This window comes from Drosophila novamexicana, unplaced genomic scaffold (genome assembly GCF_003285875.2).
Source record: "Drosophila novamexicana strain 15010-1031.04,08,12 unplaced genomic scaffold, DnovRS2.1 tig00000960-arrow-arrow-pilon, whole genome shotgun sequence".
NCBI classification, from domain to species: Eukaryota; Metazoa; Arthropoda; class Insecta; order Diptera; family Drosophilidae; genus Drosophila; species Drosophila novamexicana.
Genome location: NW_020824833.1, coordinates 2,107,435 through 2,132,379, shown reverse-complemented (window position 1 = coordinate 2,132,379; position 24,945 = coordinate 2,107,435). Strand labels below are relative to the sequence as shown.

Below are 24,945 nucleotides of genomic sequence, written 5' to 3'. Positions count from 1 at the left end.
GTGGCACGTATAAAATAAATTTTCTCAAAAAGCTTTAAAAATGAACAAAAAACTTTCGTACAAACGTTTTCCGCCAATTTACCACTGTTGCGGGTGGAATGTCCCAAATCGCTGAAACACGTAGAGCTTTGAAAATAAGTTTGAAGCAAATCGGACCGAACTTAAAACTTCACGAAAAAGAATCCTCAAATCACATTTTTTATCAAGGATGCTTTTATTCTGCGAAAAATCTCAACAGATTTTTCATGTAGAAATGAACTTGGAAATGAACTTGGCGCCAAACATCACCTACCAAATATTTGAGACCCATTTATACCATGGAGGGACGGATTTTTCAAAAAGCTCGAAACACCCCTTAAATGAATTTGAACAAAGAACTTTGAAATTGAGTTTGAGGCTGATCGGATGGTAAACAAAAGAGTTTCATACAAACGTTTTTCGCGATTTTTCCACACTTGCGGGTGGAATTTCCCAAAACCTCGTCTTAAAGTGCACCTTCATCACATAAGGTAACGACAGTGAAAATTTCTTACAGTTTGGGCTGTGCGTTGATCAATAAGTCAGTCAGTCAGTCAGTCAGTCAGGACAAACAGTTTTATATATAGAGATTATGGCACGTGTGTGAACATTTCCATAATATGAATAAGTATTTATATTTAAACAAGCTTAAAGCATACGTAAAAGATGTGTTTTTGTACACGTTTTTTACAGTTTACAAATCTATCACTTTTTGACAATTTTGAAAGCTAGACTCTTGCCCTAAAGGATATATAGTATATACCAACATTTCGATGCCATATTTGAATAATTCTATTTGAGTAGAAGTAAGTTCGAATGTTTGTAACAGCAGCTCGGCGCTTAGTGAAGGTTATCTACAAGCGGATACTCTCGACAGAAGTATTCATGTTTTTAATTTTAATTATAGCACGGGGCTTATGTAGGCGACTAAACCTAAAGTATGGAGCCTAAAGCAATGCTCGCTACATAATGAATTCCGGATTAAATGAATTGCATGCAGCTGGGTGCTTTGGAGCTTCAAATTGTTAGATATATTGTTTTGGCAAACGTAAGAAGCTAAGATTCGGCAGCTTAGCCAGCCGATTATCAGTTGGTTTAGTAACTTACTCATTGAGGTCAAAATTTGTATCAGCGATGACCTATCAACAATATCTGTCCTAGCACATTTGCGTGAAAGCCAATCCCTGCGCTTGGGCTCATTGGGCTACTGCTGGTCCTTGTCATAAATTGCGGCCACATGGCAAATAAATCCAATTAAATTAGCAACAATCTCGAGTGGGCGCTCGATGAATGCACGGGCACTGATACTGGAGCTGCGCACAAGATGGAGGGAGCTGAGTCCTGAGAATTGGTAACTGAGCGCTGGATGCCGAGCGCTGGGTAATGGGAGCTGGGATGTTGGAAAGCTGCTGCTTCAGTTACTTTCCGCTAATATTATTTTCAATTTGGCTTTGCTGTCAGACCCATGTATTCAAGCATCCCGGCCCCACTCTGACTGTGACTGTGCCTGTGCCTGTTCCATTCCCTTTGGTCATAAGTTTTTATTCGCAGTTTTCTTTATGCTCTTTTGGTTTGCGTTTGTTGTGTTATTCAATAGAAAATTAGTTTGTTTGTCTGTCTGGCGGCTGCCCGTTCATTCTTTGCCAAAACACACACTGAATACACACTCACACACACACACGCACACACACACACACGATCGCATACAGGCATTAGTATGAAGCAGGTACTTACGTACTGGCACTCATTCAATATTATTGCCCATAGCATTACGCATTACGAATTCAGTTTCAATACCAATTCCAATCCACCATTTGGCTTCGCGTTCCCCCTGCGTCTCCTTTACCATTAACAAATGGAAATTAGGCGCAGCTCTGACGCACTTTTAATGCGTTTTCCGCCAGCTGCGCCCAAAGGTATGTTACACAAAATCAAACCAACTGTTGCAACTTTGATTATCTGGATATACGCGAGCAGCGATTGACATGAACATGATGAACAGAATACAATTCCACTTAATGATTTGTTATTTATAGATTTGTTGTTGCCCACTATTCTGCACAACAATCGAACAATTATTATTGTTGTCTAAACTGTTTCAGGATCGTGTGGGAGTTGCAAGCCCCAATTAAACGTAATATCAATTAATATGCATACTAATTATACCCAGAACCCATTAAAAATGGGTATAAGGGTATATAGTATTTGTGCAAAATCCAAATGTATGTCACAGGCAGAAGGAAGCATCTCCGACCCCATAAAGCATATATATTCTTGATGAGCATCAATAGCCCAGTCGATCTAGCCATGTCCGTCTGCCTGTCTGTCCGTATGTATGAACGCAAGGATCTCAGAACCCTGCAGATCGAGTTTGTTTCCGATAATCAATAACTTACTTCGTTTCCAAGCAATCGATATCCTGTTTTTTTGGCAATTTTGGTAAATAATAAGAGGTAGAGTCACCAAACTTGACATATAGCTTCTAAAATAGAATATGTATATTTGATGTTGGAAGAAGAGGGTTCAGGGTATCCCCTAGTCGGGAGCTCCCGACTAGAACCTCTTACTTGTTGTTTTTTAATTTAACACTGATGTTTTCTTTGTAAACAATAGCAAATTATATAAACAAATATAACAATTGACAGTACTTTTAACTACACATCAAGTGTTCTGTGTTTTGAGAAATTATACAAAGGGCATTTCGACAATGAGTTCGTTATTAATATACGTATTATGCAAATTAAAATGCTGCCAGTTAAATATGCAGGGTTTCCTTTAAAAAATCAAAATAATATGTCATAGACATACTTCAAGATAATACGTACCAAGATTTTTATATTTATTATAATTATTATAAGCCCACTGTTGAGTCAATACTCCATCCATGCACTCGAATGCGGAATATCAAGATATTTTAATGATTTCTTTAAAAAATGTAAACAACTCTTGAAATGTAAAGCCTATTATTTCTTCAAATCTGTAGCGTAGTCAGTTACAAGTTTGCTTGCCACATACATAGTTGCAGGCACTTTGCTGCCGCATTTTGAATGCCTTTTGAGTAGCTCTGTAGCTAGGTATTATAAATATTAATATATTAAATGAGCACCACTCGACACATTAAATGTGTATCTATAGCTTGTTGAATCTGATTACATTCATGCTGAGTCTTGACTAGCTTATGCTCTGATTTGGAATGCTGTTACGGGGGGGTGCGTCTAAGCCTACGTCAGACGTGCTTGTGAGTGTGAATGTGACTCTGAATGGGCATTGAATGCTAAAGGAAGCCGAGATAAATCTACTTCTTCTCCGCAGCTCACATTTTTTATGCGCGCATCTGGCAAACGACAAGCAAACAAATGATCGCCATGGAAGCAAGGCAGCGGGGACGCGGGGTAGCCGTGTAGGCGCGTTAGCGGCTCACAGGCAGGTCAAAGACGGCTTAGCTCCTGCTCCTGCTGCTGCCCGTGACGCCAATGCTCGCCAAGGTGACAATGCAGCTGGCCGGGACACGTGGGAGTGGGCGTCGGAACGTTGCGACTGCTGCTGACGCAACGAAATGAATTGAGTGTCAGACTTACTGACTGACTGACTAATGGACTCAGTGATAATAGGTGCTTTGTTCGCAATGCCTGCTCCTCTTGTGCAGTTTTTCCATTGAAGCTGAGTGAAAACCACATGCGTAACATGGGCAAATGAATGTAACTGGCGGCAGAAGACGTCACACGCTAAAAATAGGTATATAGCATATTCTTAATAAATGCTTGCATTTCTGTCGATTTTGGGAACTATGGGACGTGAGGATTTCAAGTGTTGCTTGTCCAGTGCGAACGACTGCGCAATACGCTGTCAGGATGTGTAAGGATATGAGTAGGGATGTGTGAGTGGCTGGCTAGAAGATACACTGCATTCAGCGCCGTGTTGCCGTTAGAAACATTCGAGCTTTCTTCTAAACATAACACATCATGGAAAATGCATTCTTGAATAACTTTTGGTGTTTATAGTCCAATCACTATTTTCAGGATATATATGTATATGGCATACAAAAGTGTGTATATAGCAAAGTTAAAAATGAGTGCTTCCAATTTTGGTTGGATTCGGGTAGTGAGTGAAATATTCATAATCTGCATACTCTATACGACAGCATACAACCAAGCTAAAATAAACCTTCTCTTAATATCGATATTTATCGATAATATATTAATATCGAAAAAAAGGAACACTTGCTGCGTGTAATACACGAAAATATACATTACACGTTTGAAGTATGCAGCTTTTGTAGTTTCCTAGATCGACACATTCATACTGAAGGACATGGCCTATGCGATTTAATGTCGTCCTGATCAATTAGGGGTCAAGGATGCTTTCTGCTGACTTTAATTTAAAGGAGCACACCTGGTAACGGGGTATCTACTAGTCGGGCACACGCACAAGGAGTACTTTTATGTTTTTTTTTTGTACACTGCCGAAATGCAAATGAAATTCTTAGGCAGCAAATATCAATGCTTACGCTAAACGCTACCAAATTGGGGGCGATAGAGCATAGCAGCAGCTGCGCCTATCCGGGACTTAACAAAGGCCAATCGTTATTATAATAGTATGAATATATATAACAAGAAGAATATATAATAATACTAACAGCAACAATGGCTACAATAAACAACAATCTGTCAAAGCTGTCAACGCAACGATTATGCCAATTGTTTGCTCGCAGTTCACAAGCTCCACAAGCTGTGCCTCCTAGCGCCTTTATAGAGTACCACCCACTACTCCACCCACCCCCCTCACAGAACTTCCATGTTGTTGGTAACGCGTCCAAGTTTAACGCCCCATTTGCTAAGAGCGCAGCAAAGCAACAGCCAAAACAGAAGTTGGACCCGAAACATGTATTAGCTCTGGCCTACCTGACGTATGAGGGTTTTCTCTCTGCAAACATAAGCGGCTACATGAACAACAACAACAACAAGTACGCACAGCTGATACGGCTGTGTGTGTGCGCGTGTGTGTGTGCTCATCACTTGAGCCGCCATTTGCAGCTAAGCGTGTGCATATTTATTAAACCATGCCCACACCCGCCTCCCTTTTTTGCCACGCCAGTTTATAGCTCATTATGCGACATAATTGTCGGCAACGGCAACGGAAACGCTGATTGCCGTCAGTGTTTACCCTTTGGCCTGCTCTCCCTCCTTCTCTGCCCCTCTGCCTCGCACTCAATCATTTAACCACTTTTGATGCCCCGGATGCCTGAATAGAACAGCAGCAGGATCAGGACACGGCTGAGCGAAATCGGTGGCGACGTTGCGAAAGTTTTAATTGGAAAACTTTTGCATACGCACAGATAAACGCGTTGGGCGCTTGACATCGCGACATCCACACACACAAACACACACACACACACATGCATACTAACAAATAAATACCCCAAAACATATGCAAATTGTATGTAAACCTTTGGAACTACACACACATGCGCACACACACTCAGTCCGGCTCGCACTTAGCGACTTGCGACACGGCTAAGGCATTTCCATAAATGTTTTATTTTATGTTAATGTGCAGCTCGAGCTAAAAAAAAAATGTCCTAAGTGTTGCGGATTGCGCAGAACGAAAACAAGAAAAAATAAATAAAATACAAAATAATATTCCACCTGAAGATACCCTCGGATGTGTGCGAGGGCTTGAAAGTATTAAGTTAATAACTAAAATCATGTCCCAAAGATTGATATGTTAATACGGGCAAAGAGTTCAATGTAGAATTCGACTTTTAAATGTGTTCTTTACAGGGCCGCGTTTCTTGCATATCTTGCAATCAGAATGTTCTACTTTTTCTATCCTGCCCTAACTTAGTACACCATGTTAACTTCCAGGCAACACATTTGGCCTGTGGGCTTGAATGCCGTTTGTACTTTTATCTACTTTATAGGGCAGAACATGTCTTTTGTGACCTGTCACCACACATTAGCCTCACTTAGTGATAATCTTTTTAGGTGTTTTTTTTTTTTTTTTTTGAAAGGTAAATTTTGCACATCAAAACTGAAATACTCTATTTTTGAGAAAAAGTTTGCAATGCCCAACTAGAAATACTCTCCTTGAATTTGTATGTTGATTTCTTCTCTGAAAGTCTCATGTAATACGTCTATGTATATTAAAAGAAAGAGAAATTATAATTTTTCTATAGAACAATTTAATTGGATTCTCAAAATTCTACAAAGAAAAGCCTACTAAGGCGTCTTTCCGAACCATTCCTGATAGATTTTTAAAAGATTATATGTTCAATTTTCGACTGTGAATTTTTTTGTAAAAATAGCAACATTTACCATTGCGTGCTTGAAGGGCATTTTGCAATTGTCAATTCTTGAAAACTCTTAACGATAATATGCTTCAATGGGTTTTGAGAGCAACAGTAAGTATTTGCGCTGCTCCTATTACTGTCCGTGTACTTTTACAGCCCCGTCAAGATGCTGTGAACGTCGCCAATGTTTGCCAGTTAATTGCACCACCCCATTATCAGCCCCTTTCTGCCCTCGGCCTCGCTGCCATGCCCCAAAGCCAACGACAAACTCATGAATTCATAATGAGTCACTTCTGCAGACGAACCAGCAGTAGCAGTAGCAGCAGTAGCAGTGCACATGACAAAGACAACTTGACTTGGCTTGAATAATATTTGACATCCTACAAATTGACAGTAACTGCTAAACACTTACCACCTCCTGCTGCCTGCAAAGTGAGCAATCGGCAACTTTATAATATTATATTGAAATAAAGCATGTGGACAACAATATTCACACATTCACATCCAATTATTTCCAGGCCTGGTCTCAAACGAACCAGTTTCAGCCCTGAATTTCCATTTATTTTACAATTAAAGCCAAACGAACCGAAACTAATCAACTTTAGAATGAACACAAATCATAAAGAACTTGCTAACAAAAACGGCTGAATGGAATATTTGTAAAATTATATTTTATTTACTAAAAGAAATTATCTGGTTATAAAAATTGCAGCAGAACTTGCACCGGCGATCTCGCTCAAAACGTGAATCGAGTTGTCGAAAACTATTTGCTTTTTCCTTCAAGCCTACACTGTGCGAAATTCATTTTGAACTAACTATTGTGGGTGTATTTATAATTTTGGGTTTGGTTTGTCTATATTGTGTCCGGAAAATCAAAGAAACTGACTTAATCTTCCGCAATTGATGCTGGTGTTGCTGATGGTTGGTTGTGGTTGGACTGTTGGTGGTGGTGCGTTTGATGTTTTTGCATTTCCACCAAAGACATTTCAAATGCGACAGCTCCATTTGGTCCGGCTTGACCGCAGGGCCATGCCGAAACTCAATTCAAGCGACTCCCGGCGAACCCAAATCCCATACTGCGTACTTGGCCAATTGGCGCAATTCCCCCGTTGTTGCTCTCAGTCAGTTGTTGCTTTTGTGTGGCATAGTTTATGATTACAATATTTTTCATAGCATACTTGCAGGCGACTCGTAAACACCAACTGCCAACCGGCATTCCCATGTGCTATATCTGTGTTGTTCTTGTTGTTGCTGCTGCTGTTGTTGTCACTTGTTTGTTTGGCTGTTGCCCTTTTGTTTGCCTGTCGTAACTTTAGTGTTGTGTCAGTTTTCAGGCATTGGCAGTGTCAGTTATCCACACTAGCACACAACCTCGAAATCAGCAGCTACCTCTGCCACATACGCGCCTCCACATTGCTGCTACTGCCCGTTTTTATACCCTTGCTAAGGGTATCATATTTTGTTACGCCGGAGACGTCAGTATCTAAAGGCAATTCAACAAAGCAAACTCTGTCTAGTTGCCCAGCTTAAAAGCTATCTTTATGTCAGACTTTTTACTACCACAAGCGATCATAACGCTCTATGGGAAGGATACATTTTCTGTTCCTGCAAATATTTCACTAAGCTTAGCATTTTCTTTTTCTCCTATGCACCTTAGATCGGACTATCTTATGGTAGAAACATTCGGTCGGAAATAAACTAGGGTATTCAATCGAATATGTGCCGAAAAGAACCGTTCTTTATTGTTATTTCTTATTCTAACATTTACCGCTGGCTATTTATTTTTCATTTAGTTTATTGCAATCGAGACGCGCCGAGTTGCCAATTTGTTTACCTTCGGCGCCAACTGCTCAGCGAGTGCGACAGAGAGAGAGGGAGAGAGAGAGAGAGAGAGAGAGAGGTGGGGCGTTGTGCTACTGTATTGCTAATGATTCAAGCGGCTGCCTCACGAGCTTTTTACCACCTGCCGCCTGTCGCCATCATTAAAAACGCATCAATCAATGAAATCAATGCACAGGAAACAGAAACAATCAGAGAAAATGACGAACAGGCAGCGCAGAGTTAGCAGTAGACGCATTAGTTCGAAGGAAGAATTAGTAGCCTAATTACCACAAATCATCAGCAACAATAATAACAACAACAACATCATCATCATCATCATCATCATCATCATAGTAAGAATCATTGTCATAATCGCGCCTTTGTTTTAATGCGCCAAATTGAACGCCTTTATGTGGCTTCATGTCACATCCAATGAAGTGTAGAAGATTTATTACCCTTTCGGGCAAACTACAGATGTACGAAATAAAGAAATTCGATCTATAATAAAACCACAACTGGTCAAACGTAGTGGTCAAAAGTCTACTGGTTATGGTATTTGGATTTTTGTTGAAATATGTCCAAGATAAAAAAGTATTAACGGAACCCTTAACAGAGCTAGTCAGATAAAAAATAACCGCCCTATATCTGAACTGGAATATATATTTTTCAAAAACTTTATTTGATTCAAAAAACTATGTTAGTTCCTAAAATTGCTCTTACGATATCTGCACAGCTCAGAACATGAAGGTTAGCTAACTTTTAATAAATAAACATATATAAATATCACAAACTCAATTTAATTAGTTCGCCACGAATGTCTGTTGACAAAAGGTTTTTAATAGAATATATTAATTTACGACAGATTCTTTTTATTGGTGCTCCCTTTTCCATATTTACTGGAAATGGACAATGTTTTTTATTCATCAACTCAATTCCCGCCCGATGGTTCCATACCGAAGTAAAAAGAAACATAAGAATAAAGTCGAATATGCCAATATCCACTCAGCTCATCGTCCTGATCAAAATATATGCGCACATGAGAATGCTTTATTCTGCCAAAGCTGACATAAAAAAGAAAGCATTGTGGATTTTATTATGAGCTGCTTTTTTGCTTTGCGGAGACTTCGGAGATAAAAGTGAAAAACCACTGACTCTATGGGTTTCCATTCGGCTCGGTTATCTGCCATTTGACGTTCTGTTGCCAATTGCAATTTATCTGCACATTTTATTTGGTTTGCCATTTCTTTTGTTGTTTGGGTTGTGTATACATATGTTCCCATATGCACAAATACTTAAAGCCAACAGCAACTGTTGAGCTCTTTTGTGAACAATGTTACTACAGCTCTTAAGTCCAAGATTAAACTTAAAGTATTTACAAGCTTGCTGCCAAGCTATTTTGTTTCTTTCTCTATTGTGTTCTTACGCCAATTTGCATTATTCACCACATAATGTTTTCGTTAAATTATAAACAACATTTTCTGTTTTCTTTTTTTACACTCAATTCATTGAAAATGGTTAAAGAAAGGTATAGTGCTTTTGAGCGTATGTCTGTAACAGGCAGAAGGAGGTATCTTCTATGCTATTCACTCAATATATTCCTGGTCAGCATCAAGAACGGAGTCGATTGAGTCATGACTGTCTGTCTGTCCAACCATCTGTTCGTATGTATGAACGAGTCGCCAACCAGAAGAGATCAGGACTTGAAATTATGAATGTAGGTCCTCCTAGTGCCCACGCTGCACGCAAAAGCTTGCCCGTTTCTATGAACACGATACAAATTATCTCGGAATTCATAAGAACGGGAGGCATTCAATTTACAATGCATATTAGTTGTTCCATTCCCTTGTTTTCCGTAAAATTTTTAACAAACTAATTTTTTATAAACTAAGTTTGCGCCTTACGCTTTTCATACATTTGATATGATATATGGATATGAAACACAGTCGCAGCTTAAACTGTGTAGCAGAAAGCTCGAATGCGTTTGATGGCAGCTCATCGAGAATTTTAGGGAATCTCCTAGTCAAACACTCCCGACTAGAGCAGTCATCTTTGTTTAAGCTTGGTGTTGTCGTTAGGTCCCTTACCCTTACGTAATCCTTACACCCAGGATATTATCTTTGCCTGGCTCTATTTGTAAATCTTTTATTTTCAAAGAAGCATTTATCCCAGATTCAATTCTGCCCACTGAATGACGTGGTTGCTTGGCAGTTAAGACTCTGGAAATCCGAGTTCTCCACTACTTTGAGGCAATCACAATTTTATGGGAATTTTGTTTTTATACCCTGAACCCATTGAAAATGAGTAAAAAGGGTATAATATATTTGTGCAAATATATGTAACAGGCAAAAAGAAGCATCTCCGATCCAATCGATATCGACATACTGTTCTTTGAGCAAATTGGGTAAATATTAAGAGCTAGAGTCACCAAACTTGATATTTTGATTCTAGAATATTATATATACATCAAGAATATTTCATTTTATACCTATCGCCACCTCCCCGCTACCAACGCAGAGCTATAAATCAAGGAAATGACCCAACTAATATTGTCCACCCATTTAAGCCACAATTTAAATGCAATTGACTTTTTGAGAACACACAAAAATTCTATGGTGCGAGTTCGAACCCTGCCAAGGGAAAATTTTTTTTTTAATTTATCTATATTACTTTAAACGGGCGCGTTGTGTGAGCTGCATTTGGTGTTGGAATAAGAGGGTTCAGGGTATTCCCTAGTCGCTTTTTTCTCTTCAAAGTGAACATTGCAATTTTCGCGCATTTTTGAATCTTTAAGAATTTAGCCCAATTGAACGAGTTGGCCCCGTCTTTAAGCTGTAATTTCTCTGAGAACCGCGAAGTGCAGTTTTGGGAAGCTCCAATTGCAATATTCTTAGCCCAAACGAATTGTTTGGAGGTTCAGTTCACGGTTCGAACCAATGCCTCGCTGTCAGTTTCCACATGAATGAGCAGCAACTTATCTGAATGGGAATATCTATAGAAACATTCCTTAGAACAGATATCCTGACCTAAGTTGCATAATTAATTCAAGGTTTGAAGAAAATGAATTTTTTATACATTCATGTTTTTATTTACCAAAAATTAGCTAATCTTTAATTGTTCGCGTCATGTAACTATTCTGAAAGCAATTTAATAAATGCAAATAAATTTTTTTGAAAAAATGAATCGGTTTAGGCGAAGACTCGGCTGTTTCTTGCACAAATAACCCGATTTATGGTTCAGTTCTTAGTAAATAAAAAAGTGATATATCAGATTCAAACCGGTTCGGCTCAAAACGGGTTTGCAGCCTTGGTTCTAAGAAAGAATATATCGAAAAAAAAACTCTTTCATGAAATTTGATATATATTTTGTCCGTTATCTTGACCAAAATAGTGGCAATCGCTTGAATGGCTACGACTGGACTATCTATATGTCGCTTGGTGTTCCTAAGCTGTTGGCGAGTTTTCATATACCTAAAAAGTTCTTTTATGTGAAATACAGCTAGAATTATATGATAAGACCCTATCAGTATATTTATCTAGCTGTAATACTGATGTATAATATATAATTGAAAGTCTGTTGATTGTGTTTTTCGTATATACCGCTCACTTTTGGGTTTCTACAACTTGGCGGTCGCGTGTGGCGTTTCGCCAGTGTCCAGTACTGGCTGCTCCGTTAGCGCATGAAAATGTAAATTTGTTTAACAAGGGAATGCCAGCAATGTGTTCATAACTGACCCGCCTTTACGCTGGCCCGCCAGGCTGGCGATCCCCGCTAGCCTGGAGCTACCGCAAACATCCTGTGGATTGCCACTGGATTGAGTGGGGCACGCTGCCTGGGACGTGGACTGGTTTGACCCACTTTAAACTAGCGCTGGCAACAGCCAACGGCAAACTGGCGACTGGCAACTGGCAACTGGCAGAGGGCTTCGCGGTGCTGCATAAATCATGCGCCAAAAACGCAAAGTCCTGCCCCACAGGATGCCAGGATATGCGATGTGGGCCACACGGTAGCCAAATGAATTTGTAAACAGCTGCAAATTAGGTCAATATTTGTGACACGGTGTGGCAACAGCTGTTCGTAAAGGTAAAGGCGCCTCTGTTTACTTCTTCCCTCTCCCTCTCTCCCTTTCTCACTAGATGAGAGCGCGTGAGTGCATGCGTGTGTGAGTGTATCCCATACATAAACATGAGACATGAGACGACGACGTCACTGACCCAAAATTCAAATGCTTATGCGGGACCCAAGAAAGACAAATTCTACCAGGCAGCCCTCAACATATTGTTGTTGTTTCCCTTGTTATTGTTCTCGTTCAGTGGGAAGAGCTCTACTACTTGCAACTGGACAAAAATGACTCAAACTTCAAGTATTTGTTTTCTACTCAATGTTTTCTTATACTTATATTAGAAATATTCGAAATAACTTCAGTAACTATTTTAGGCTAACACAAAGTGTTCGCAAATAAAAAGTAAGTCTAGCGCCTAAAACAATTGAAACAAGTGAGAGGTTCTAGTCGGGAGCTCCCGACTAGGCGATACCCTGAACCCTCTTCTTCCAACATCAAATGCATATATATATTCTATTTTAGAAGCTATATGTCAAGTTTGATGACTCTAGCTCTTATTATTTACCAAAATTGCCCAAAAAACAGGATATCGATATCGATTTTTATCGATTGCTTGGAAACGAAGTAAGTTATCGATTATCGGAAACGAACTCGATCTGCGCAGGCACTAGGAGCACCTACATCTAACATTTCAGTCTCTAGCTCTTATAGGTTCTGAGATCCTTGCGTTCATACATACGGACGGACGGACAGACAGGCGGACATGGCTAGATCGACTCGGCTACTAGTGCTGGTCAAGAATATATATACTTTATGGGGTCGGAGATGCTTCCTTCTGCCTGTTACATACATTTGGATTTTGCACAAATACAATATACCCTTATACCCATTTTTAATGGGTTCAGGGTATAAAAAATGGTCAGAGCCAAACTAGTTTCAAACGATTTTCCACACATTTGCCTCCCTTAGAAAATTTATATTTATCCTAACAAGATTAAAAGAAAGTTTGAGAAAACTGAATTAAAATTCGATCAAACAATTGATTTTCTTTTACTTATTCAATCTTGAACTTCAATTTAAACGAATGTGTATATATGTGAATTTTCCGAGCACTGTGAAATACTTCATGAATAAATGCTGAGAAAGATATTTGAAAATAAGTTCAACGCCGATCGGATGATAAATAACAATTTGCCGTGACTCTCAAATAAAAAATGCAGCTTTTTCAAACTGGGCTGTGGATTGATCGCCAATTATTCAGCCATTTAAGATAACCAGGCTCTAGGTAAAATTATCTTTTACTTCGTGCATATATGTATATACATCCAGCCATATATCGTATTTAACATATCATTGTTAAGATGTAATAAGGAAGTCTTTCTACGGAAACATTTGAGTCTTTCTGAAAAATGTCTATCTTGACGGACTTCAGCTCAACATGGAGTTATACTCCATGAGAGTAATTGAGTAATTTACTAAAATTTAGATTTTGTAAATTTAGCCTGACGGCTAAATTATGTATTATAATTATATGAAAGCTATTTTGACAAGTGTTTCAATTATTATTAATTAATTTGCACTTGAAATTTGTAGTGCAAAACATGTAAGAAAATTGTCAAAGAGCGCAATACAGTCAAAATCAGGTGAGACTAGGTGATAAAATATATAAATTTGTTGAGCCTGGCATTAAAATTATAAAAGCTGCATACGTATTTTATTTAATTTTCGGGCCAGCCAAAAATGTAAATGCAGACTTTCGCTTTCTAGGCGCAAAATAAATTACTTGATGAAATTGAATTTTGTAACTTTTGCTTTCATTAAGTTCATCATCTTGCCGTGGTTTATACATTGGCTTTCTCGCTCGCACACGCACTTTCTTGTTGCCTTTAAGTGCATATTTTGATTCCAAGTTGTTTTTGGTTATAAGGACTGGGAAACTCGATTTTAAATTCATTAGTATAAATTGTATGCCCCAAGATAGTTGCAACTGCCACAAAATTTATTACCAAACTTACCTCAGACATTTTGCGTTGTGTGGCGGGCAACTTTGTTCGCTTGCTTCTTGTTGCTGTTGTTGTTGTTGATGCTGCTTAAAGTTATTGTTGTTGTTGTTGTTGTTGTTGTTGCTGTGGTAGTTACTGTTGTTGCTTTATTGATAGTTCAATTAGTCAGCACGTCTTAGCCACAAGCGGTGGCAGCTCCTGCTGCTGCTGGTGCAACATGCTACGGTAGCATCCTGGCGGCACATGGCGTATGAGTAATATGCAGGATATTTGATGCGAGTTCGTTGCTGCTGTCGTTGCTGTTGCTGCAAGGAAGCGGCGTGCAACAAGTGGCACGGCATATTCCCAGCTGCTGTCTGCCTCATCGCCGCCACATGGCTGTAAAACACACAGAACGAAAAAAACCACACCAGGAGATTAGTGAATGCACATGGCCTGGGCCGAGACATTAATCAAACAATCAGTCATGCAAAGCTTGCGAGAGGGGCTAGCAGGTAACGAGAGGGGTGGGGGCCTGGGGTTTACAGTAACGGGTGACAGGTAGCAGGTAGCAGCCGTTAGCAGGCCAAGTTGTCGACCTTACGGCCCGTCGAGTTCAAGAATCTGTTGGGTGATAAATTTCGCACGACGTCGCCGTCGACGTCAGCGTCGGCGCCACTGTCGACGTCAACGTCAAAGTCAACGCCAACGTCGCAACGTCAATAGCGGCGGCGGCAGCTGGTCTGGTCTGGTCGGTTTGGTTTGCTTGTGCCGCCGTTCCAGTTCATGTTTTTTTTGTTTCTGATGTTGCTCTGAATCTGTGCTGTGCTTTTGGTATATGCCCACGGTTGCCACAGTGGTACAAATGTACCAAAAACTGGTGCATTTTGTATACTATAGTAATTTCTTTTGTTATCAGAACCCATTGAACGTGTTTTGTACAAGTGTTACATAACAGGCAGAAGGAAGCTTCGCCGACCTCTCGTAGAGTCCATCTAGCCATGTCTGGCTGGCCATCTACAAAATCTAGAGATCTAATTATTGAAATATATATATCTCGTATACGAAACGCGGAACTAGTTTATGATTTTGTTTTTCTCGATATCTTCTCCCATTTCCACATTTCAAGACATATGGATAGATATATTATATGTACAGTTTTGGAAACATCCCCCAGCCGAAGGCGCTGTATGAACAACTTGCATTTGAAAATGTATTCATATTCGTATTAACAAAAAGGGATCAAACGAATTTTACACTTTTTGGTATGTTTTTGTTCAAAAATATATTCTTTCAAAGGCAATGCAGTCTGTGCGTTTGCTAATTAAGCATGTATGTATGTGATATGCATCGATTTGATTTGATTAACTTTGATTAATGCCGTCAACAAAACATTTCATTAGTATATAATTGTCAAAAGCATCGCTTGGTTAACATCTTCCTACACCTTTACAATAAAGTTGTTTAACATGTATCATAAGAAGACTTCTTCGGCTGCATAAGATACCCATCTACACTTATTGTACAAACTAGTCTGTGAAACATCAACACGTCTAAGGATCATTATAATCTGTACAAGATGATATGTTTATGTGTGCAAAACTGTATATTCTTCCGAATATCTTAACCAAACTCAGCAGCTACGAGCTATTCAACTTACGTTAGCAGCAATTAGTTAATATCAGGCTACTATATTATGTAGCACCCACTCAAACAGTGAGCCGAAAATTGGGTGTTTATCTAGAAAATACAATTGTGTGTGCATATAATAAACATATCTTAACTTTTGCTATGCATATGCAAGGGTATTGTATATTTTTTACTTCTGTTCTTATTGTTCAATAATGAATACTTGCTCTTTAATTGTTAACTTTTATTAAATGACATAATTGTATTTTGCAAACTGTAAATTCCACTGTGAAATTAAATATTAAACAATGGCCTCAGTGGGAGAGAGGTTAAGGTTGTGTGTGTGTGTGTGTCTGTGAGTGTGTGTGTGTGTGTGTGTATGTGTGTGTGCATGCGTGTGTAATACAGTGAAACATAATCAGCATAATAAGCATAGCAATGATAATCTGCGAGAATAATGTACATTAACAGCATCATTACTGTTGCGCTTCCGCTTGAAGCGAGGCGCCCAACCACAGACCTGAAGCGCGTACACACGCACCACTCAAGAGAAAGAGAGAGAGAGAGAGAGAGAGAGAGAGAGAGAGAGAGAGAGAGAGAGAGAGAGAGAGCGAGCGAGCAAGTAAGAGATAGCTATGCCCAATGACACTTGCACAGCGCCAATCAGCGAGTGCGCGCGGGCAGCAAATAAATTGAAACAACAGTCGAAATTGGAAATGAGATGATTATTATGGGAATGATAATGATGATGATGATGATTATCAATAGGTAATATATGAATGTTGGTTGTTGCTGTGGACTCTGCAGTTAATCTAAATGCTTTTGCAAATGAAAACAGCTCAGATGCCGGACGTCAGATGCAGTCCGGCAACCGCCACTTATAATAACACAGGCAGAAAATTATATACTAGAGTCTGCCAGCTGGTTAAGGATCATTGCTAATTTGACATGCTCTTTGACATGCTCTTTAAGCGCCATCTTGACAAATGTGAAGAAAATGTTATGAATTTAACAAACATTTGATCATTGTTAGTCAAAAGCGTACTCTCTCTGCTCTAAAATTTTTTAAAATTAATTAAATTTTTAATTTAATTTATTTTTTAACTTAATTTAATTTAATAGAATATTTATAGAATTTCTCAGCTTCTTGATTGATTGTGAATTTTGTTGCAATAAAATATTGTATAATTAAGTTCACTTAAAGCTTTAATAAGCTTTTAGTGGCAATGAAATTTAAGTTTCAGCTTGTCTTGTGTAAATTAGCTAAGCTAATGCAATTAATCTTAAGCTGAAAATCTAACATTTACAGTTAAGATGTTTTTAAGAAGCTTTCTAAAAGCTGTTTTAAAAAACAATAGTATAGAAACTGTATTTGCCAAGATTAAAGCAAATATCTCCTATCATATGTGGATGTGCATATTAAATTCCAAGACCTACTGCTTATATCTTTGGTCACTCTGGCATAATATTAAGCTGGCTTACAAGATTTAATGTGCTTTTAGTGGCAATGAAATTTTAGTTCCAGCTAAAGACTTATTCAACTTAACCACAACTTGAAATTAATCTCAATCTGAAAAGCTTTAATTAACTGTTAAAACTGATGCCTTTAAAAGCTTTCCAAACGCTTTGTTACTGCTATACAACATAGAATTTGTGTTTGCCAAGATTAAAGCTGATTTTGAGAATGTCAAAAGCGTGTAAATTAAATCCCAAAGTCTACTGCATATATATTTGCTTAGTGGCGATTTAACCAACTGTTTAGCATTCCAGAGGGGACTTGATGTCTTTCATCTTGCATATGCCATATGTGACGGTAACAAGTCGTGCTCTGGTAATGAGCGTTTTTGTGTTAATCGTCTTAATCAAGTTGATGGTCTGGTCGATTGTTAGTTAGGTGTTGCCTCTGGGATGAAAACTTGCTTTAATATGCCCCAAACCGAATTCAGTAGCGAATTCGTTTGTTTGCCCGATTCGGAGGCGACGATGCATTTTGATAATGCATTTTGATAATGCATTATGCATGGGTGCATGAGGCGTATGCGTGATATTCGCAATATACGCTATGTCTATGGCACATGATTATGGGATTATGAAAATTATAGTTGGAAAATGCATTTCGCGGTCCGAACGTAATCAAAATTTTCGGGAGTGCAGTGAATTTTCCAAGAATTGTTTCTACCCTGAAATAATTTTGAATTGAAACTCTGTCCAGTCGTTCAAATATTTTGTGAAGCTTGAAATTTGAATGTCGCCACATGTCAAATAAGTGTGTATGTGTGTGTGTGTGTGTGAGCGTGTGTGTATGTGTATATTTGTGTCGATGTCATTTGACGCAAAAAACGACGAAATTTGAGCAAATGAATAACGAAACCTTAGCTGAGAGACAAGCCAAGAAATCAACGGAACTCTGAGAGAAAAGAGCAGCGACAAGCTCAGAGACAAATGGCAAAATCACATTCCACACAATTTTATGCTGCACTTTGTTGTTGTTTGACTGTTAATCTTTTTTTTTTTACTCTAGTCATGCAACAAACTGTAACAATCACAAAGCCAATGATTAAATACTGCTTAGCTGTCTAACCCATAACTATAATACTTTGAGATTCAACTAACAAATGGACTTATCGAATGGCTAAAAGCATAAAATATTCTAAGCGAGTGTGGATCAAAGGCATATGTTAATACATATACATTTAATAAGGAATGGTTTTATGTCAAAGTTTTAATTTTGAAAAACAGAAAAGTTTTCCATAGAAAAATCTTATTATTTGACCAATTATTCCTAAGTATAAGACTACGATGTTGTCTTGTCATAAGCTCATGGGAAAGAAGAATGTCCACGCCATTATGAAAATTAATCTAAACAAATTTAATATCAATAAATTGTGTGGATGGGTAGCAAACTTTAAAGAAAAAGTAAATAAAAATACTTCAGCTTTGCGTTATGCATTTTGTGACAAACTAGTAAATCAGCCCACAAGCGTATTTCAATTGCACACATATGATTGGACTTCTTAGGAATTCAACATTCAGCCTTGATGCGCATATTGATGTTAACATTAATTTCACTATTTTTCTTCACATTGAACATTTTGTACTATAACTTGTATCTTGTATGTAAGTGCACAAAGACTTAGTGAAAAATCAAGTTGTTTGTGGACGGTACGCTTGATTTGCCTTAAAGATACTTAAAGAGAGAACTTTGAATGCTATTAATATTGTTTATGGTCTCTCTAAGAGAATATGCACGAGCAACAATCGCCACTCTATTTAACAGACTGTTCATTAATCTAGCCAAGAGATGAAGTCCCAGCAGATATATATAGAAGGAAGCAACACACTTTGGCAGCAATGTTTCCAGTGGAATTCGTTGTAGGTGTTCGCCGTCAACGCTTCAAAATTCCAATTGCAAAAATGACGGGGTGTATTAACATTAACAGCAAGCACTTCCTTCCTGTCGATGTCATTTTTTGCATTGTCATTGCAGACGCTGACGCTCAACGTGCAACTCTCAACTCTCAACGCTCATCTTTCAGCGGGCAAGTCTCAGCTTAATGCATATTGCATATACATATATATGCTTGAGCGCAGGCAGAGGTTTAAGAAAAAGAGAAGAAAAAAATTGTATAAAAAGCTAAAAAATGTTTTACTTCCTGTATTAAATGTGCATTGCTGTTGTTATTATTGTTTTTGCTGTTGTTGTTGTTGTTACTGCTGTTGCAGCAAGGCAGCTGCGCTCTCAAGATCGCAGACTCTGAAAGCTGCATCTCGAATTACACTGAGCTCAGGCACTTGAGGAGCTTCGTCGTCTGCTGCTGCTGCTGCTGCTGCTGTTGTTGCAGTTGCCAATGTCAACTGTAGCTGCTGCTGGGCTCCCCACGCGGCAGTCAACGTCGACGTCATTGTCTGCGCTGCGTCTACGCTGCAATTAATTTGTATCGGGCGCGCTTGTCACGCCTACAGAGAGCACTCACTAGTCAATGCCTGCCCGTTCTTCCCATACTTCGTCAGCCGGCTATGTCTCTCTTTCTAATACCCTGCACCCATTGAATATGGGCAAGAAGGGTATTATGGTTTTGTGAAAACTTGTTTAATAAGCAAAATAAAGAGTTATACGTTTATGATACGTAGTACGAGCTGCTCTTGTTTTCCCATCTCTACCGAGAAATATAGATTACAAATATTTGACTTTTCTGATGTATTCCGCCGCTCTACTTAAATTTGAAATATCCTCATGTTCAAAGTTAGAGCCTCATGACTTGGCTTAAACACACACTAATGCCCGAGATGGGACCATGAATAACGGAGTAACTCAAGAATGCATTTTCCACAAAGCAGGCCTAAGGAAAGGGAAGCTGGAACACCTATAACGAAATCTCGGCGCTGAGTGCAGGGTATTTGCTAGTCAGGCCCTGCTGACTAGCACACTCTTGCTTTTAACGCTCTTTTCGCACTTGACAAGCAGCTATATCAGCAGTGCTGGAACTCATGTTGTTTGTACAATATTTATAGGGATTATGTCATTTGACAAAATGCATTCGTAGGGTGTTTTGCATGGCGCCTCGAAACGCATATCGCTGGCCATTGGAATGTCGATAAGTATCACGAAGTGCAGCTGGGAAAGAATCCCCTCAACGATTAAAAGCTTTGCAATTTCGTAATTCTCAGTCTTTCAAAGAAATACTTATCAGTTTATCAAACAATCGAAGACACAGTAATAGATTAAATATCTAGCAATAACCAAGCAGAAAATTATCTTTAGAGTATTGGATGGGAATCCCCAAAATAAACAAATTAAAACAGTTTATCGATTTCATTGTTTGCTTTTCTGTTTATCGATCTATATTTCTGTAAATTATTTTTATAAATTACAACCAGAGATATTTACGCATCTTCTCTTGTTCTTTTTTTTATTTTAAATATATTTTGTTCTTTTGTTTTTTTAATATCTTCCCAGAACGCGAACAAAATAGAGTTTTGTATTGTCTTGCATTGATTGATTTCCAAATTGTCGAACTCTTGTGTGTTTTAAGTTCTTAAAGACATGAATGCACTAGAATGCAGACATTCTTCAATACAAGCTGCAGCTTGTTGTATAATTATGCATACATTTATTATAATTACTGACAGAAACAGAACCCAACTGCGCGCACAAGCACAAACACACGCAAACACAAAAGTATCCGTATCTGAAAGGAGACCCAAGTGTGCGTGGGCGTTCTCAATGAATTGTCGACTTTGCCACTGAACTGATTTTATTAATATTATCGCATTGCAAACACTCAAAGCCACGACAGGCTGCAGCCGCAGCAGCAGCAGCAATAACAATACAATTGAAATTATAAATATTTCAAATAATTTTCAGCGACGCCGACGAGGACGCAAGCGCAGCAGCAATTTTCTTCATTGTCTTGCAGTCGTCAATTGCCTAAGTGTGCGCGTGTGTGTGTATGAGTGGGTGTGGATGTGGGTGGGTGGGTGTGGGTGTATGCATGTATGCAAATATCTGCTAATCACAAGCTGAGCTAGGCAAAGCCAACTACTAAAGACTAAGAACAAAAGTCAACGCAACTGCCGCTGCCGCTGCTGCTACTGCTAAAACTGAAAGATACGACGACATTGGCTCTGCTTTAAAATAAGCATCAATTACGGGCTGCAGCGACCGAGAACATCAACAACAGCAACAACACCTTTAAAAACAACTTCACCTTCAACTGCAGCTCATAATTACGTTAAGAGCTTTAGGGTTTACGGTAAATAAATACCAACTAGAAAATCCGCTAAAACAATGAAAACTGCATTACGAGCTCTGACCACAAAGTAATCCATGCAAAACAATAGAAATTGTTTGCCCTTTGACGGTTGCCAGCTAAATGCAGCAGGCTCTAATTTTAATTAGAAAATTCATAATTTAACGAATTATAAAATACAATGCCAGAGCCCACTAAACAATCGTATTATATACCCTATACAAGAGACAAACCAAAAATGTCAGCGAATAGCGAGTCGTTGAGGCTTTTGCAGAAAGACAGAAACGGGCTGCGATGCTTAGCTTGATATAAACATATTGAATTCAATTTTAAATAAGTGACAAAATTTCGCAAATTATCGATTGTGGCAGCCGGAGGGCGATCAACTGACATTATAAAGCAGAAAGCAGCAAGCAGAAATAAAATTAATTTTAAGTAGAGTTTTATGAAGGTCGCTTATAGATCTCTGGCACATAGAAATACCCCGGTTATATCTTGATATTAGAAAAATAGAATATAATTAAAAGCTATCGACTTTACCAACTTCTATGCTTATCCTAAGATAATACTATATCCGTAGCTCCAAATCTTACCCACTCTAGCTGTAACTCTGCAGACGTTTTTCTGTTAGATTACCTAATGTGAAGCGGGTTTGCACAACTGTTCACTAAACTAATATACACTTTTCACTATTTGCTATACTCGTGCAATGTTGCACATTCTTAAATTTAGAGTTGTCTTAAAGATCGCTTAGCTAAGACTCAAGCTAATGAGCACCAAAATGGTGTGCACGATATGAAAACGTGATTGATTCAGGATGAGTCAAAAATAGAGCCCTATTTCATATAATAATTAGTTCAGCTCATTGGGAATGATTCAGTATTCGGGGATCATTGACAACAAAATGTATCACCAATAATCAAACGTACGTATATTAATTTTAGCATAACGCAAACAAAAACTCAAATCGAAATGGCAAACAGGTGTTTAGGTCAATCGCATAAACAATTGTCAGGTATATTGATGAGTTTTATGTGATTCAGCGCATAAATGTTTTTGGTAATATGCTCACTGTTTATTAACGAGGGCAGGCCATGGATTTTTATGGGCTCTATGATCATGCCAGATGCTGTGCCCAGCGATTATGATCATCTACAAAGCGGAAAACATTTTCAACACCTTTTTATAAAATGATAATAAAGAGCAGCAGGAAACTAAGCGTAGACCGTTTATTATGATAGGTGGAGCGATATAAAGTGTTATCATCAGAGCTATGCCAGAACAAAGGGAACATGTCCAGAAAGTCAGCAACAGAACTGTGTTAAGTTTATCCTTGACCTTGACTCCCGCATATATGTATCCATAGATGCCATAGATTCGAGCCCGAACCCGAACCCGAACTCGCATCACATGCCATCGAGCATTGTCATTGCCATGGCTTTGGTTTGCTTTGCTTTGCTTTCGTTGTTTATGTTGTAGCGTTGAATGGAAATTGAAAAATTCATTTTTAAACATTTGTTTACACCGCCAGGTAATGCAGTGTAGCGGGCGGCAGCGCTGGCGGCACGCGTGCTCATGAACTTTAGGCACAAAGTCGAAAAGTTAAAAGATAAATAAGCGTTAAAGTGTAAATAGGCAAAAGGGGAAAAAAGACTGGTTATCTTCGTTATGCTGAAGATTGAATGCCCTTTAAATATGCTAGAATAACAGTGAAGCTCGTGTATGTTGAATTGTTTAACATACAAACTCCTATTCTAAGACTGATTCTTCCCATAGAATAGCTGTATGACATTGATGTTGCCTGTAATTAAGAAACACAGTAAAGCTCGTATATCACGAAAAATAAACAACTTTTTTATGCAAGAATTTAACTGTTTTTTCGATCATTTGGCAGCTATATGATATAGTGGCCAGATCCGGCCTAACCGACATCCGACAGCCTGCAACAAGGACGGGGACGAAGGCAAAGATGCGGCTCCTTTAAATCTGAGTATCTCGACGGACTTGAATATACATATCGACTCGGCTGTTGATACTGATCAAAAACATATATATACTTATTGGCATCGGGCATGTCTCTGTCCATGTGTTACATATTTCTTGACATGTTTATCAAACCCTCTACACGGGTAAAAATAAGGAAGAGCAACAGCAACAAAAAAGCACAGCAGCCATAAAAGACGCAAAAGCAAACTCAAACACAAACAAAAGCAATTCCAGTTAGCAACAGTCCGAAACTAGAAGAAATTGTAATACCCTTCCCGAATACAATGCCAATGTATAGGTAATTAGCACCTGTATAGGTAATAAATCACACTTAAGGTTGCTTTATTCAGTGCGCCATTAAACAAACCCCCAAATGGTATTGGGTTCGTGAACTAGTTCTTTTTTTATTATTTTTAAATATATATATAGAATATATCGCACTCCTTGAAAGCACAGATATATTGAATATATCGCACACCTTGAAAGCATGGAACTTATTTTATAATCAGATATAGACACATCTCAAATACACTTGTACTCATTTTCTCAAGAACTAGTTCCTTTGACACAGGGTTTATTTAAAGATTCCGACAAATTTAAAGTTAATATTTATTTACAAATACGATATGGGTTTGGGCTCATAAACTAGTTCTTTTGGCACAAATGTATGCATGTTTCTACATTGCATAATTATCGTAGCTCAAATAATGCGATTTTTTCAAAAGCAAAATTTTGGTTGAGGTACAAACTATATCATGACTCTTTTATATGATTGGGAATACTTTTTATATTCACTTTGATCTATGAATCATTACCGAGAACTAGTTTTCATGCAATATTTCTTATTTGATTTCAGCTGACGTCGACTTGGGTTTGTTGAAGAACTTTGACCCAGAACTGATTTGAGAACATCTGACGTTTTTAAATGGAATCAAAACTCATATTGGTCGATTTAAAATATTAAATTATTATATATAAACTGTTCATCGTTGCCTGTCTACCAATCTTTAATAAAAATAATTGAATGCGAACCCTAATAAATCTTGAACAACTTATCGTACATTTATATAAGGCTATAAAATGTGAACTTATCTTGCAATATGCATCACCATAACTGGACAACTGCCTTATCAACAACGTATCGCTTGCGAACCAGTTTGGTTCGGAACTTAAATAGCGTGATTCCTGAACCGTTTTCTTGAACAATCAGATACTGGCATATATATAGATGTTAATGTATACGGATTCAGCCGCAAGTCCATCAAAAAAAAAGTTGGACAAATTGATTAAATGTGTTTTTCTATTTCTTTTTGTTAATGTTGCGCAATGGCCGTAACGAGAACTTTTGTAAGTAAATGTTATTGATGTTGTTGTTGTTGTTGTTGTTGTTGTTGTTGCTATTGCTAACAA

At 38.3% G+C, this 24,945-nt stretch overlaps 1 protein-coding gene across 1 annotated transcript in view; it reads right to left on the bottom strand.

Moving 5' to 3' along the window:
- LOC115765345 (adenylate cyclase type 9) overlaps positions 1-14,287 on the bottom strand; it is a 45,360-nt gene extending 31,073 nt beyond the window's left edge. Inside the window, exon 1 of the mRNA XM_030708857.1 lies at positions 14,204-14,287. Coding sequence (XP_030564717.1) covers positions 14,204-14,212 — 9 coding nt within the window. The 5' untranslated portion in view covers positions 14,213-14,287. The remainder of the gene's footprint in view (positions 1-14,203) is intronic.
- Positions 14,288-24,945: the final 10,658 nt, after the last annotated feature.